The sequence below is a fragment of the Myxocyprinus asiaticus genome, chromosome 23, assembly GCF_019703515.2.
Source record: "Myxocyprinus asiaticus isolate MX2 ecotype Aquarium Trade chromosome 23, UBuf_Myxa_2, whole genome shotgun sequence".
NCBI lineage: Eukaryota > Metazoa > Chordata > Actinopteri > Cypriniformes > Catostomidae > Myxocyprinus > Myxocyprinus asiaticus.
In genome coordinates, this window is record NC_059366.1 from 43,419,140 (window position 1) to 43,436,737 (window position 17,598).

The window sequence follows — 17,598 nt, forward strand, 5'->3', positions numbered from 1 at the left end:
TTTGAATAAGTGCTGCTAAGACTTCTGGAATGTGTAGTAGTTTAGTGATCAAGGTTATAAACATAATCTGAACAACTTCCACTATTGTTTAATCCTGTCTGATACTTTCCATTTGTGTTTACAGATTCATAACACTAATTACTGAGATAAATCTGGATTGATCAAGTACAGGTGTGTTGAATGTGAGTAGAGGCAGATGAGTGTAAGAGTTTCCTGACCTTCATTGCAGCCATTGCCTGTACGGCGAGACCCAACCGGGCGGGTGTCAGTGCAGCGAGCATTGCATTGAAACGACTGCTTCTACTGATGATAGGAGACGAGTACACACCATCTGCTGATACAGAACCAAACCTGCACAACACACACACACAGAATGACCACCAGTAAGTTAATAAGATACATGCAGCCTCCTACTGTACTTTCATTTAGAACAATTATATATAGTTATACATTAAATACATTGTACACATCCTGCATGTTTTACATGTTGTGTCCTGATAACTTTAGATGTCATTTACAGTGCTAAGTGCTTCAAAGTGTTTTTACTACATAGTGCAGGAGTCCCAACCTAAATTAATTACTTAAAGTACCCCCCGTAGAAAGTAAAGGTGAACTTTCAGTATATACAGTATAATCAATATTAATGATGACTATATTTTTAATACAGAATTGGAGTTTTTTTTATTATTATTGTTGTTGTTTTACATTATAAATTTACTAACATTTATTTCTTAAACAAAGGAAGTTTTACATTTACATTTTACATTTATTTCTTAAAAAATAATTTTTACATTTAAGTTTTAAATTTTACATTCTTACATTTATTTAAAAAAAAAAGATATTTATTTCCTACATTTCTTTCTTAAAATGTTGCATTTACTTCTTAAAAAATAAATTGAACATTTAAATATTACATTTACATTTAATTAAATTTATTTCTTTAAAAATTTAATTGTGTATATATATATATATATATATATATATATATATATATATATATATATATATATATATATATATATATAATTTATATATACATTTTACATTTAAAGTATGTTTTACAATTACTTTATACATTTATTTAATAAAGGAAGTTTTACATTTACACTTTAAATTTACTTATTAAAATAATTTTAACATTTGAATTTTACATTTAAATTTACTTCCTACATTTATTTCTTAAATAAATTTTTGCATTTACATTTTACATTTCTTACATTTTTTTTTATTTATTTTATTTTTTTATCCCCTTTTTTCTCCTCAATTTGGAATGCCCAGTTCCTACTACTTAGTAGGTCCTCGTGGTGACGCGTTTACTCACCTCAATCCGGGTGGTGGAGGACAAGTCTCAGTCGCCTCCGCTTCTGAGACTGTCAATCCGCGCATCTTATCATGTGGCTCGTTGAGCATGACACCGCGGAGACTCACAGCAGGTGGAGGCTCATGCTACTCTCCGCAATCCACGCACAACTTACCAGCAAGAACCCCTGATCGTGACCACGAGGAGGTTACCCCATGTGACTCTACCCTCCCTAGCAACCGGGCCAATTTGGTTGTTTAGGAGACCTGGCTGGAGTCACTCAGCACGCACTGGGATTCGAACTCACGACTCCAGGGGTGGTGGTCAGCATCAATACTCGCTGAGCTACCGCTTACATTTATTTCTTAAATGAAATATATGTTTCATAGTTTTTCTATTTTTATAAAATGTAATTTTTATTACATTATTTTAATTTATTTAGCATTGGCAATTTAATTGCAATCTCAAAAAATTTTCCTGCAGTTCCATCACAAACCCCTAGCGGATCACAATAAATAAAGATTTCCACTTTTTCTTAGCTTTTTCTAATTTGACTATTTACTTCATATTGCAGATATTATTATCATCCCTTTCTACTGCAATTGTTGAACAGTTTATTTCTATTTTATTCAACTTACATTACTGTATAGCACACAATACTGTATATTTCACGAGATAACTAATGCTAATTTCTGTAGTAAAGTCTAGCATATCTTCTTGTGTCACCTGTACCCCAGTGTCTGTGTTTCTGTATGCAAATATTTAGGGTCAGGGATAGAGTTAACTTTATGGTTACCCCTAACATAACCCTAAAATTTTATTTTATTTTATTTTATTTTGTGTATTGTTTTGTTTTGTTTTGTTCTGTAAGATCACCGAAAATAAGCATAGACCACAAGCACTTACAAAAGTCTGTGGGGCATAATGGTATAATAATAAATGTGCAGTTTTCATAATGCCCAATTGTTAGTAATTCTGACATTTAACTTACTTTCTGAGCAGATTTTCTCGTGGTATCCGTACGTTATCAAATATCAAAATGCCGTTGTCGACCCCGTGCAGACCTATGTAAAAACACATATCAATTAGAACAGTGAGATTTGGAAAATCAGTAACTTCAGATGGGCTGTGTTGTAAAAACTGTGATGTTACAGTACCTTCCTTGTGCTTCATGTCAGTCGCTGTTACTCCAGGCCACATGACTCCATTCTGATCACGGATTGGTACAATAAAACAGTGGGGACCTGGGATAGGTGGAAATGTAGAAGTATGTTAATGATGACATAAGTAACAAAGACAGAATTAATAAAAGTGAGTCAATGTACTTCAATGTACATTTCTGAAATGTGTACTCTTGCTTGCCTACTTAAAAATCTCATTTTAAAGTGAATGACACATATGCCACTCAAAATTAGCATAATAAATTATCTCACCAGAATCAGCCTCTGCACACTTATAATAACGGTGCACACTTGTTCCATGCAATAATATAAATATACTGGATTTTTCTTTTTCTGAAAAAAATCTGAGTGGTTTTTGCTCTCAGACAGTGGTAAAGGTTCATTCTCTTATCCATACTGAAATCCAGGTTCATTCGCTCATTTTCTTTAAACATCTATTTGTGCACATGTTTCAAACAAAATTAAATATGTTTATGCTTTCCAAATGACAAACTCATAAATACCACAATTGCCACCAATTACCACTTTCATATTTGATGTAAAAATCAGTCTGTATGCATCTATAAAAATAGCTTTTTGTGTACAAATGGGGTGTTTAGAACATGACAGACATGATGGCCAAACAGAGCAACTAAATTTAAGGTTGTGATGAAAATGTATGATAACTGACACGATAATTCAAGTCTTACCATGAGATTCTCCATTTATAGCCAGTTGAGCAAATACAGCAGCATAGTTTCCTTTCACTGCGTTCCCAATGTACAATTTCTGGGCATCTTCTGAAGGTGTGTGGATAATAAACTCCTTTGAAAGAATTATACATTTAAAACAGCTTAAAACTGTGTCTATTTCAAGTATTTTAAGAGTATATTGTGAACAGTGATTTGAGACTAGCACAAGAAATTAGATCATTTTAATCAGTACTTAAATCAAAGGAACAGTTCAACCAAAAATATAAATTCTGTTGAATGGACTACTTTTATTGTTCTTTTATGGAACTTTTTGTCTTTTCTGGAGCTTGACAGCCCCTAGTCACCATATGCTTTCACTGCATGGAAAAGAGCAGCGAGAACATACTTTAAAATGTAAATTTTTGCATTCCACAGAAGAACGAAAGAAAGGCATATGGGTTTGGAACGACATGCCGGTGACTAAATGATGATAGAATTTTAATTTTTTGTATTGGAATCATATTTAGTATAACCAATTACCTGTGTGGACTGATCGTATCGAGCCTCGGTAAGAATGCCCCGTACATTGCTACCATGCCCTCTCTCAGTCATTGCAAACATGCCTGTAAACTCCAACTCCTGCAATTGACATGGAGTCATACAGAAGATAAATCAAGGCATCAACAATTTTTTGTTTATGTTTAGCTGGCCGATGCGACTGTGGTCTACGACTTTGAGTCTTCATCTCATGTTGAAGATATTTGTCAAAAGTTCAACTGATTTCTTTGGGGGTAAAACTTTTTAGAGTGGATAACGTTACACAGTGCATCTTTAAATCAATATTTGTAGACTTATTTGCAATAAGCAAATACACAGCATCAAATATGAGTAGGACTTTGATATGCAAACATTATTGTGCATAGAGATGTACATTATGCATGCTTTTGAAGTGTGTCCATGTAAAGCACTTACTGAAACCGGCTGATACCATTTCACCTTCTGTTCCGGGCTCCCAAGATTAGTAACAGCACCTCCATATAGTCCACACACAACACCGAGCTGAGGGTTACAGGAAGCACTATTCAAATGAACAACCATCATTTGGAATAAATGCAAATGTGTAGTCTCATGCATGCAACATGCAAATTAACTTCAGAACAGTTCCATATTCAGTTATAATCGAAAACAAAAGCAAGAAAAGATGCTAGAATATAGTAGAAAATAATAACCTTGACTCCTGTGGCCATGTCCGCTGTGCAGATGAGTTCGGTGATCCCCAGACTCTTGGCTATAAAGCCTTTTTGTTTTTCTTTAAGCTAAATTCAACAAAAGGCATAAAAAGAGACTTTTAAATGCATATTGCATTAAAAAGCACCAATAAGTACCATGGTACCATGTTTTTTTTTTTTTATCTGAACCATAGTACTACATGGTATTACACTATCAATAAGTTCCAAAAAGTACCAGTGTACTACCATGTTTTTACAGGTACCATGGCAATACCATGTTTTTTTGGATATGTTACCATGGTCCATTCATCCAACCATTTTCTATGGCCACTTATCCTAGTGCTGAAGCCTATCCCAGTTGTCTCGGGCCAAAGGCGGGGCAATACCCTGGACAGGTGGCAAGTCCATCACAGGGATATCACACACAGACAAACACATTCACACACTCACTCACACCTACAAGCAATTAAGAGTCTCAAATTTACTTAACCTGCATGTCTTGGACTGTGGGAGAAACCGGAGCACCCGAAGGAAATCCACGTGAATATGGGAGAACATGCAAACTCCTCACAGAAAGGGTCCAGGCTGAGCCAGGACCTGTGAACTTCTTGCTGTGAGGCGACAGTGCTACCCTGTGAGCCACCCATGTTACCATGGTAATACATTGTTTTTGGACATGGTAGCAAGGTAATACCTTGGTTTTTGTTTTTTTAAGCACCATGGTAATAAAAAAACAATTTCAAGTACCATGGTAGTACCATGTTTTTGGACATGATACCATGGGAATACCATGTTTTTACAGGTAGTACCATGGAAATACCACGTTTTTACAAGTAGTACCATGGTAATACCCTGTTTATACCATGGCAATACCATGTTTTTGCAAGTAGTACCATGGTAATACCCTCTTTATACCATGCCAATACCATGTTTTTACATGTAGTACCATGGTAATACCATGATTTTTTAAGTAGTACCATGGAAATACCATGTTTTTACAATTAGTACCATGGTAATACCATGTTTATATCATGGCAGTACCATGTTTTTATAAGTAGTACCATGGCAATACCATGTTTTTACAAGTAGTGTCATGGTAATACCATGTTTATACCATGGCAATACCATGTTTTTACATGTAGTACCATGGCAATACCATGTTTTTACAAGTAGTACCATGGTAATACCATGTTTATTCCATAGCAATACCATGTTTTTACTAGTACCATGGAAATACCATGTTTTTACAAGTAGTACCATGGTAATACCATGTTTATACCATGCCAATACCATGTTTTTACAAGTAGTGTCATGGTAATACCATGTTTATACCATGGCAATACCATGTTTTTACATGTAGTACCATGGCAATACCATGTTTTTACAAGTAGTACCATGGTAATACCATGTTTATTCCATAGCAATACCATGTTTTTACTAGTACCATGGAAATACCATGTTTTTACAAGTAGTACCATGGTAATACCATGTTTATACCATGCCAATACCATGTTTTTACAAGTAGTACCATGGTAATACCATGTTTATACCATGGCAATACCATGTTTTTACAAGTAGTACCATGGAAATACCATGTTTTTACAAGTAGTACCATGGAAATACCATATTTTTACAAGTAGTAACATGGAAATACCATGTTTTTACAAGTAGTACCATGGTAATACCATGTTTATACCATGCCAGTACCATGTTTTTACAAGTAGTACCATGGAAATACCATGTTTATACAAGTAGTAACATGGAAATACCATGTTTTTACAAGTAGTACCATGGTAATACCATGTTTATACCATACCAATACCATGTTTTTACAAGTAGTGTCATGGTAATACCATGTTTATACCATGGCAATACCATGTTTTTACATGTAGTACCATGGCAATACCATGTTTTTACAAGTAGTACCATGGTAATACCATGTTTATTCCATAGCAATACCATGTTTTTACTAGTACCATGGAAATACCATGTTTTTACAAGTAGTACCATGGTAATACCATGTTTATGCCATGCCAATACCATGTTTTTACAAGTAGTACCATGGTAATACCATGTTTATACCATGGCAATACCATGTTTTTACAAGTAGTACCATGGAAATACCATGTTTTTACAAGTAGTACCATGGAAATACCATGTTTTTACAAGTAGTAACATGGAAATACCATGTTTTTACAAGTAGTACCATGGTAATACCATGTTTATACCATGCCAATACCATGTTTTTACAAGTAGTATCATGGAAATACCATGTTTTTACAAGTAGTACCATGGTAATACCATGTTTATACCATACCAATACCATGTTTTTACAAGTAGTACCATGGAAATACCATGTTTTTACAAGTAGTACCATGGTAATACTATGTTTATACCATGCCAATACCATGTTTTTACAAGTAGTACCATGGTACTACCATGTTTATACCATGGCAATACCATGTTTTTGGGATATGGTACCATGGTAAAATTTTGTTTTTTTACAAGCACCATTGTAATACCATGTTTTTGGACATGAAACCATAGTTATACTATGTTTTTGGTTTTGTTTGTTTTTCACAAGTTCCATGGCAATACCTTTTTTTTCTTTTTTTCTTCTTTGACATGAACCATGGTATTACAATATCATATAATAACAATATACCATAAGATGTCAAGTGACAAAAGGTAACGAAAATGTACCATGGCACTACCATGCATTTTTTTAGATATTGCAATATCATATGCTTTGAGCTATCTCAGAGTGTCATGCAAAAACAATTGTATTTGAATATGGTAGTCATTCAGTATAGTATGTAACAAAGTACCGTCAAATTACCATCTGATACCATGGTACCACTAAGACTTGTATAAGAGAAGCATGCAGAGTGCACTTTCTTCTTTCTACCTGATTTTTGAGGTGTTTCCTCATCAGTGGTAGTTTGATGATGTAATGCAGTCTTTCTGCAGTCAGGTCTCTATTCTGATCCAGAGTCAGTTCATAACTGCTCGAGGGGAAAAACGAACACTTGTTGATTCAAATGAAAAGTCACACGAATTTAAATATTTTAAAAATCGCAACAAACAGTGCAATACCTCCATCAAGTGTCTAGTTGGTTAGAGACTGTTATATATTTAATTCGGTTTAACAAGTTAGCTGTCTCCCTGTCATTTGTTTTAAGAAAACTCTTGTTTTTCCTACCTGCTGGACTGAAACAGTTCACACTTTGAAATCTCTTCCCGAAAGGCATCTTTAATCTCCCAGAATTCTCCATCCAGATATCTGGCCATTGCTGCTCGTGGATTGTATTTGATCCATGGATGAAAACAACATGACTTCGCTGTGTGTTCACTTAACTGTATTCGACTTCCGCGATTAGATGATGTCATCGTGTTGCGTGGCAACTCCGAACTTTTTGTATTTTTGAAAGAAAAAAAAAACTATTTATATTTATTGCCATAACTTACATAACATATTGCATCAACTAGGAAGTAAGATCGAAATAAAATAAATAAATAAATAAATAACAGGGAAAATATTTGTATATATTACAGTAAGAGGTTATATGTAAATAATACAGTAAAGGTGTAGTTTATTTGTGGGAAGTCTAATATATGAATTTGTAGTGAATCAAAACTTTTGAAAAGACGAATTTAACAGTATATTTAATGTACATTTGAAGAAAAAAAAAACTAAATATAAAAAACAAGTTGACAATTTGCTCAAACTAGATTTAAGTAGATTTTTATTTGTGGTTTGTTATACTTTTTTTAAATTATAAATTAGATGTCATTAGGTACATTAAAAAAATTATGATATTGGAAACATTAAAAATGTACTTAAAAAAGTCATTAATATTATGAGTTGACAATTTGCTCATTAAGCAGATTAAAAAAATAAGTATATATATATATATATATGCAGGGTTGGGAGGGTTACTTTTGAAATGTATTCCACTACAGATTACAGAATACATGCTGTAAAATGTAATTTGTAACGTATTCTGTTAGATTACTCAAGGTGAGTAACGTAATCTAAATACTCTGGATTACTTCTTCAGCACTGGTAGATTTTTTCACTTGTTTTGACTATAAAAACTCTGCCTGTACAGTAAGACAAAATACACGTCAAAAATACATTCTCTGAAAAACTTAAATATCTTATGCAGTGTTGTTTCTAAAACATGATTAGTCAAATAGATCTTGTTTTAAGGATTTTTAGATATTTTTACAGGAAAACAATACAAAAATTATTATCAAGAATATGATTTTTGCTCTAATATCAAAGGTCTGCCGATCAGCCACATCATTAAAATCACCTGCCTAATATTGTGTAGGTCCCCCTCATGCTGCCAAAACAGCACCAACCCGCATCTCAGAATAGCATTCTGAGATGATATTCTTCTCACCACAATTGTACAGAGCGGTTATCTGAGTTACCGTAGACTTTGTCAGTTCGAACCAGTCTGGCCATTCTCTGTTGACCTCTCTCATCAACAAGGCGTTTCCGTCTGCAGAACTGCCCCTCACTGGATGTTTTTTGTTTTTGGCACCATTCTGAGTAAATTCTAGAGACTGTTGTGTGTGAAAATCCCATGAGATCAGCAGTTACAGGAATGCTCAAACCAGCCCGTCTGGCACCAACAATCATCCATGCGATTATCTAATCAGCCAATCATGTGGCAGCAGTGCAGTGCATAAAATCATGCAGATATGGGTCAGGAGCTTCAGTTAATGTTCACATCAACCATCAGAATGGGGAAAACATTTGATCTCAGTGATTTGGACCGTGGCATGATTGTTGGTGCCAGATGAACAAAAACAAAAAACATCCAGTGAGCGGCAGTTCTGTGACGGAAATGCCTTGTTGAAGAGAGAGGTCAACAGAGAATGGTCAGACTGATATGAACTGACAAAGTCTACGGTAACTCAGATAACCACTCTGTATAATTATGGTGAGAAGAATATCATCTCAGAATGCTGTTCTGAGATGCGGGTTGGCGCTGTTTTGGTGGCACGAGGGGGACCTACACAATATTAGGCAGGTGGTTTTAATGTTGTGGCTGATCGGTGTGTGTGTGTATATATATATATATATATATATATATATATATATATATATATATATATATATATATATATATATATATATGTCATGGTTTGGGTATGTTGACTCTTTCTGTGTGTCTGCGTGTTCACGTATTCCCTGTGTGTTACCTGTTAACTCGTAAGCGGGTGATTAGCTTTGCTACGGCGACGCTGATTTGCGCCGCTCACGGGTTAATTCGTTTCAGCTGTGCCTTGTTGGCATTGCCCTATATCTTCCCCTGCTCGTCTCGTCTTCAGTGCTGGTTTGTTTCTCTTGGTAGTCGGTTGTTCTCGTTCTGTCACCTGTTGGTTCTCTCTGTTATGCCCTGTTCCTTGTGTGTTCTCTGCCCAGTTTTCATTCCCGCCGCAGATACCAGTGAGTGAATTACCCGATTGATTTTGTTCCCTGTTGGTGGATTGACTACCCGTTACCAGTCGCCATATTCCTGCCTCCTGGATTTTTGCCTTTTCTTTTGATTTTTTTTTTTTTTTTGTGAACTGAGAATCGTCTTTGCAATATCCATCGAATGGATTATTCCTTGTTTGTTTTTGTTTTTTTCTGTTGTTGGACAGCGTTTTAATTTTATTTTTCTACCCTCTGGACTACTTTTTGCTTGTGGATTATTTTTTGTGTTTTTTTTTTTTTCATTAAACATTTGAACTTTACTCTCTGCATCACTGGGTCTTTCTGAATCTGTTCCTGACTTAACAAACCAGCCAACAATGGACCCAGCAGAGAGTTTTTCCATTCCAGGAGGCCATTATCCAGCAGGGAGCAATCCTAGGTCATCAGCAGACTCAATTAAATCAGACCAGTCATGCTCTCGAGGAAATGGCGGAGCGGATAGCCGAGATCACATCACGCCTTCGACATCTGTGCATCTCTCCCAATGCCTGTCCCCCACCCACAGCTTCTACCACTACCGCCATCCCAGTTGCTGTACCACCTGCCGTCACAGCTCCTACTAGGCTGCACGAGTCCTGTCTCAACTTACCTTTAACATATTCTGGTGAGCCCAAGACCTGATGCTCAAGTCTCTAACAGTGTTCTCTCTCATTTTCTCTTCAATCGTCATCCTTTCCCAGTGAAGAGTCAAAGGTAGCATTCGTGGGTTCTCTGCTCACCAGACGGGCTCATGAATGGGATACGGCAGTCTGGGACAGGAAACTACCGTGCTGCTCTTCCTTCCAGGCCTTCTCTGAGGAGCTACGCAAGGTGTTTGACTGGGCTGCCACAGGTACGGAGGCTGCCAGAGAACTGTCTGAACTTCGTCAAGATAAGATGTCTGTCTCTGATTACTCCATAGATTTCCGTACCTTGGCAGTTTCCTGTGATTGGAACAGGCAGGCACAGTGGGACCGGTTCCTGTGTGGGTTCTCCAACTCCATCAAGGATGAGATCTATGCACACGATTTACCCATGAGTCTCGACAGATTGGTGGATCTGGCATTTCGGGTAATCATTTGATGTTGAGGCACAGACATTGTGCTGAGGTTACCACCAGAGTTTCCACTGTTCTGCCTCCATGTCTGCCTCGGCCTACCAGTTTCCCTGAATCCAGCTCCACGGAGGAGCCCATGCAGGTGGGGAGAGCTTGGCTATCCACTCAAGAGCGAAAGAGAAGGCTGGTCAATGGGCTCTGCTTGTACTGTGGGGAGGCAGGTCATAGAGTGGTCAACTGCCCATTATAAGACCATGCTCACCAGTAGATGAGGGGTTATTGGTGAGCACGTCAACCCTGGCAAAATCCCCTGAAATCAAGACTGTATTACCTGCTCGCCTTAAGATCAAGGGTGAGTTACGTTCTGTTCTCACCTTGGTAGACTCTGGGGCTGAAAGGAATTTCATAGACTCTGAACTCATCACCAGATGGTCCATCCCTGTCACCACACTTAAGTAACCTATCTCTGCCAGCACCCTGTGTGGTACCACACTTACTCCCATTTCTCACATCACTGTTTCCCTCACTCTTACCATCTCGGGGAACCATGTTGAAGGGGCCAGGTTCCTGGTTATCCGTTTCCCTTCAGCTCCAGTCGTGCTTGAACCATAAAAGTTTGGAAAAGATTCATTTTATCAAAAATGTGGGCCTCCATTTTTGTATATATTAAACAAGTTGAAAATTTGCTTATAAATTAGATTCTGCAATTATGAAGTCAAGTTTTATGAGATATACATGCTCTTAAAGTACATTTTAAATATTAAATTAACAATTTATAATGAAGTTTTGTTGAAATCAAGCAAATATAGTAAATGTAGACTTTTGGTAAAGGATTGTGTGTGGAACATTAAAGTTTGAAATAAAGTAAGACATCTGTGAATATATTTTCAGATAACTTTGCCAAAATGCAATGGAGTAACTGTGGATTTATCCATGGCTTTGTGCATCTCCACCAAAAACGGCAATAAATTACAGGAAAGCATGTGAGAGGTTGCCAACTTTTTGTCTAATGCTGAATTCTAATATTTTGTGTGTGTCTGGTTATGAAGAATTGGAATGCTCAAAGAGATAACACTTGTACAGGTTTGTGTTGAAAGAAAAATGATAAAATTATTAATTACATGACCATACAACTATATCATATGACAGTCATATTATTACTATAAAATTATAATATTCATATTACAAATCAATAATGGTGTCTGTTCATTAAAGATGTGGCATGAAGTTTTCATTTTCTCCTATCAAGGTTATGAGAACCTATGAGAAGGTTACCCCTCCTCTGCTTATCAATGGCACTGCCCGGCGCCTGAGCAGACACAAATAGACACAAATAAGTTATTGGCCTCATAACACAGGTCAGCATGATCTCAGCATAAAACCATAACAGTTATAACAGCGGTTTTCAAACTTTCTGATGCCAAGGGCCCCTAAATGTGATGATCCCTTGCAAGGGACCCACTACAAAGATTCAGTACAAGTAAATAATTCTTAAAAGTTTTTTTGTTGCAGGACGGATGAACACTTTCACACACATACAAATGCAAATAAATTTTTTCTGTTAATTTACTATAAATTAAATTTACTGTTAAAAACTATAGATGTCAAAAGAATGAGGAAATTGTGATAAATCTCATGATTGCCTGTCTTTGTAAAGCAAAATCTATCTATCTATCTATCTATCTACATCCATCCATCCGGTGGCGGATTTAAGGTTACCTGTTAAAACGTTTTCCACAGTGAATCTACAGTTGTTTCAAAGGTTGCGTGACCTTCACTTTTATTATCAACATAGGTCTCAGGTTGAGGAGGAAACAGAGTGACTGACGACAAGGAGTGAAGAACCCAAATGCAGGAGTTTAATTAAAAGAGAAAAACAAATGATCCAGGGATACAAAATATTAACTGAGAAACAATACAAATAAAATTAGAAGAAACTATATAAATGATAACACTTAACTTGGAAGAAGGTGATCAAAAACAACAATGCCAAAACTTGACAAAGAATTGAGAAAACTGAGGGCTATATATACAGAGAACTTTGATGGAGAGGAATGGGGAACAGGTGTGTGTAGTTAGAAGTCCGGTGAGGTGCTTCTGGTTAATGTAATTCGGTGGGGAGAGTGTAACAGAGCCTCCCACGGACATCTCCAGAGGCCCATACTCCTTGACGCCGCGGGCGATCCCATGGACGAGGTGCGGGATGATCTGGATGAGCTTGGTGGAACTCTGTGAGGAGGGCTGGGTCCAAGACGTCATCACGGGAGACCCAGGACCGCTCCTCTGGACTGTACCCTTCCCAATCCACGAGATATTGGAGGCGACCCTGATGACGATTGGAGTCCAGAAGAGTCCGGACTGTGTACGTCAGACCATCCTCCAGGAGCAGCGGTGGAGGAGGAGCATTCTGTTCCCCATTCTCTGTGAAGGAAGAGGGAGAGGGTTTTAACAATGTCACATAAAAGGAAGGTGAGATTCTATAGTGAGGGAGAAGCCGTAGCTGAAAAGTGACAGTATTTATTTGTCAGGTAATCGGAAAGGGGCCAATGTAGTGGGGACTTTTTTGAAGGGAGGTGGAGGCGGATGTCCCGGGTCGACAGCCATACCAAATCTCCTGGATGATAGTTGGGTGCTTCCGACCACCAGACATCCGCATGTAGCTTAGTGCACCTCACTGCCCTCTGAAGCCGTACGTGGGTGGTGTTCCACATCCTTTCCCTCTCCCTGAGCCAGTGGTCAATGGCGGGGACTTCGGAGGGCTCACCTGACCATGGGAAGAGTGGTGGCTGGAAACCCAGGAAACATTGAAAGGCAGTGAGTCCGGTGAACTGGTACCAAAGAGAATTCTGGGCATACTCCACCCATGGGAGGAACCAACTCAACTCCGCCTGGTTCTTGTGGCAGTATGTTCTCAGGAACCGGGAGATCTCCTGGATGGTACGTTCGGAAGAAGGCGTGCCATACTCTGGAGATGAACTGAGGCCCACGGTTGGAGACGTTGTCTTCTTGGAGTCCGAAATTCCAGAAGAGGTGGTGGAACAGGGCCTCCGCAGTTTCCAGGGCTGTAGGGAGCCTCCTGATGGGTATTAGGTGGTAGGCCTTGGAGAACCAGTCTACTGCCACAAGGATGCAGGTGTTGTGGTCCGATGGATGGAGATTGGTTACAAAGTCCATGCCAACGTGGGACCAAGGACTTCGAGGAACAGGGAGAGGATGCAGCTTGCCATAAGGGAGGGAATATGGAACTTTGGTGGTTGTGCACTCAGGGCAAGACCGCACATATCGTACCACCTTAGCGGACATGTTGGGCCACCAGTACTTTTGTAGACTCAGCTCCAGAGTGCGCATGATCCCAGGGTGACTGATGCTGGGTGTGGAGTGCAGCCGTTCCAGTAGTTAAATACACAGGTGCTCAGGATCGAATAAACGCCCCTGAGGGCAAGATGGGTGGCATGATGGGTGGCAGCCGACATGATCTCCCGGTCTAAATACTACTGGACAAATATGGAGGACAGAAGAATGGTCTCGGGAGTGCTGGAAGGTGGGTCAGGGGTATGGAGCCAGGAGAGAGCATTGGCCTTAGTTTTCTTGGAACCGGGCTGTAGGTGACAGTGAAGTTGAACCAGGTGAAGAAGAGGGCACAGCATGCCTGATGGGGATTGAGGCATTTGCCGGAGCGGAAGTACTCCAGGTTGTGGCGGTCAGTGATTACTTGTAAAGGGTGCTGAGATCCCTCCAGCCAGTGCCTCCACTTCTCCAGGGTCATCTTCATAGCCAGCAGCTCCCGGTTGCCGATGTCATAATTCTGAAGGGTGGAATCAAGCTTCTTGGAAAAGAAGGTGCAGGGATGGAGCTTTGGGTGACTGCCGTGGCCCTGGGACAACAATGCCCCTACCCTGGTGGTGGAGGAATCCACTTCGACTACAAAGAGTTTTGTGGGGTCCGGGTGTTTGAGGATTGGGGTGGTGATGGAGGTCTTGAGCTGGCAGAAGGTATGGGTGGCTCCTGGTGACCAGATGAGCTCCTTGAGCTTGCTACCTTACCAAAGTCACGGATAACCGATGGTAGAAATTGGCAAACCCAAGGAACCATTGGAGCTCCTTCACTGTCATTGGTTGTGGCCAAGAGCAGATAGCCTTGACCTTCGCCACATCCATCTCCAATCCCTGCATGCTGATCAGGTAGCAGAGAAAGGGGACGGATGTTCAGTGGAAGGTGCACTTCTTCGCTTTCAGATAGAGCTGGTGGTGGCGGAGACACTGCAGGACCTGTTTGACATGATGTACATGCCCAGAGAGGGAGGTGGAATAAATGAGGATGTCATCAATATATACCATGACGAAATGGTGGAGGAAGTCCAGCAGCATCTCGTTCATGTATGCCTGGAAGATGGAAGGGGCATTGACCAGGCCGTATGGCATCACCCGTTATTCATAGTGCCCAGTGGGGGAGTTGAAGGTGATCTTCCACTCATCCCCCTCTCAGATCCTGATCAGGTTGTAGGCACTGCAAAGGTCAAGCTTGGTGTAGATGGTGGCTCCATGGTGAAGTTCATGGGTGGCAGGCACCAGAGGGAGAGGGTATTTGAACTTGACATTGCTGTGATTGAGTACTCTGTAGTCGAAACAGGGGCAGAGACCACCGTCCTTCTTGGCCACAAAGAAGTTCGAAGCCACCTGAGAGGTGGAAGGGCAGATACAGCCCTAGCAAAGAGCCTCCTAGATTTATTCCTCCATAGCCCTTTGCTCAGGGAGAGAGAGTCAAGTAAGAACACGTCAAGGAAGGATTGGTATTCTGCAGGGATGTCAATGTCCTTGTCTCTGGAGGGACTCTAGATGGTGGTGGCATGACAGGACATGGAGAGGCAGCAGTCATGACAGGCTGTACCCCAGGAGTGGATCTCCCCAGTAGCCCACAAAATGAATAGATTATGGTGTATAAGCCATGGCAGCCCCAATATGACATTGGCAGTTGTGGATTCCAGGATGCAGAATGGGATGGTTTCCATTTGATTGGGTCCAACGTGTTGGGTGAGAGGATCAGTCTGATAGGTGATGGTTCCCCCACTCAGTGGCTTTCCATCCACCGTGCGAATGGGCATGGGTACCGGACAGGGTTTCACTGGAATTTTGAGGGTGGAGCAGAGGGCATGGGAGATGAAGTTGCTTGCTGAACCAGAGTCAGTAAGAGCAGAGGTGGTAAGTGATGTGGTATGGTATGGCTGGTGAGGGTGATCTGATGTATAAGGGGGTATTTCTGAACAGTGGGGCACAGCACGGAACTCTCTGTCAGACGGGGAGGACGGACAGGGCAAGAAAACAGCTCATGGCCAGAGGAACCGCAGTATAGGGACAGGCATTGGGCCATCCTCCTCCGTTGTTCAGCAGTTGTCAGGGTTGAAGATCCGAGTTGCATGGGCTCCTCCTGGGACTGAGAGGGGAAATCGGCCATGTGAGAGGGGGCAGAGGATAAGCTGGTCACCTGAGGACATGAAGGTGCCTGGAAGCCACCCCTGCAGGAGCGGAGACATTCATCCACCTTGATAGCTAGTCGAATCATCTCCTCCAGACCTAGGTTGTTGTCTCTCCCCACCAGTTGGAGTTGGATCTCCGTCCGAAGTCCCAGATGGAAATTAGGTAGACAAGCAGGCTCGTTCCATTTGCTCGCGGCTGCCAGGATTAAAAATTTCATGGAATACTCTGCCATGGAGGGGGTCACCCTGGCGGAGCCACGACAGCTGTTCACAGGCTCGATTCCCCCCCTCCCCCTACAGTGGTACCAAATACCTCCAGGAAGTGGCTCATGAAGGATCTGGATGAGTTAAGGACCGGTCCGTCCTGGTCCCACAGTGCCGTTGCCCACTGGAAAGCCCTGCAGTTAAGATGGGTGATGATGTAGGCCACTTTTGCATGCTCAGTGGGGAACTGGAATGGCTGCATTTCGAAGACGAGCTTACACTGTAGAAGAAACCTGTTGCATCCTTCAGGGGTTCTGGCATAGGGGGCTGGTTTGGCCACAGGACTGGAGTCAGCAGGGCTGATGGACTGAGGAGTGTTGGTGGAGTCCCCATGGGAAGGTCGCCGTTCCTGTACCAAGGGAAGGTTCAGGTAAAGAAGACACAGCTGGTGTGGTGGAGGATGATGCTGTGGATGATGTAGTAGATGGAGGAGTGGATAGAGGCATGCGACCCAGGGCGGTGAAAACCTGCTGGAGGGTCTCACCCTGCTGCTGGACTGCCTGGGCAAGAGAGGTTATCGCAGCCTGCATTGCCGCCAACTCTGCTGGGTTCATATTTTGAGGTCAAGTCTTCTGTCAGGTTGTGGAGGAAACAGTGACTGATGACAAGGAGTGAAGAACCCAAATGCAGGAGTTTAATTAAAAGAGAAAAACAAACAATCCAGGGATTCAAAATTACAACGGAGAAACAATACAAATCAAACAAGAAGAAACTATTTATATGATAACACTTAACTTGGAAGAAGGTGATCAAAAACAGCAATGCTCACGGAGGGGTGAAACTTCAACAAGACTTGACAAAGAACAGAAAACTGAGGGCTATATATACAGAGAACTTTGATGGAGAGGAAAGGGGAACTGGGGCCGGTTGCACCAGCTATACGTAAGTTACAACTTAGCCTAGTTGTGGCGTAAATGGGCACTAAGTCACAATTTACGCACTACTAAATA

General features: G+C 40.5%; 1 protein-coding gene across 3 annotated transcripts in view; it reads right to left on the minus strand.

Moving 5' to 3' along the window:
* LOC127413528 (acyl-coenzyme A oxidase-like protein) overlaps positions 1-7,740 on the minus strand; it is a 79,948-nt gene extending 72,208 nt beyond the window's left edge. For 2 of the 3 annotated variants that reach the window (XM_051650746.1, XM_051650745.1), the window contains exons 1-9: positions 7,584-7,740; positions 7,290-7,386; positions 4,382-4,468; positions 4,125-4,211; positions 3,693-3,791; positions 3,171-3,285; positions 2,458-2,544; positions 2,292-2,364; positions 219-351 (exon numbers count right to left, since the gene is read on the minus strand). In XM_051650746.1, the coding sequence (XP_051506706.1) occupies positions 219-351; positions 2,292-2,364; positions 2,458-2,544; positions 3,171-3,285; positions 3,693-3,791; positions 4,125-4,211; positions 4,382-4,468; positions 7,290-7,386; positions 7,584-7,672 (867 nt within the window). In that variant the 5' untranslated portion in view covers positions 7,673-7,740. Of the gene's footprint in view, positions 1-218; positions 352-2,291; positions 2,365-2,457; positions 2,545-3,170; positions 3,286-3,692; positions 3,792-4,124; positions 4,231-4,381; positions 4,469-7,289; positions 7,387-7,583 lie in introns of those variants that run through there. The other variant, XM_051650747.1, reaches the window with a different exon arrangement.
* Between the last annotated feature and the right edge of the window lie 9,858 nt (positions 7,741-17,598).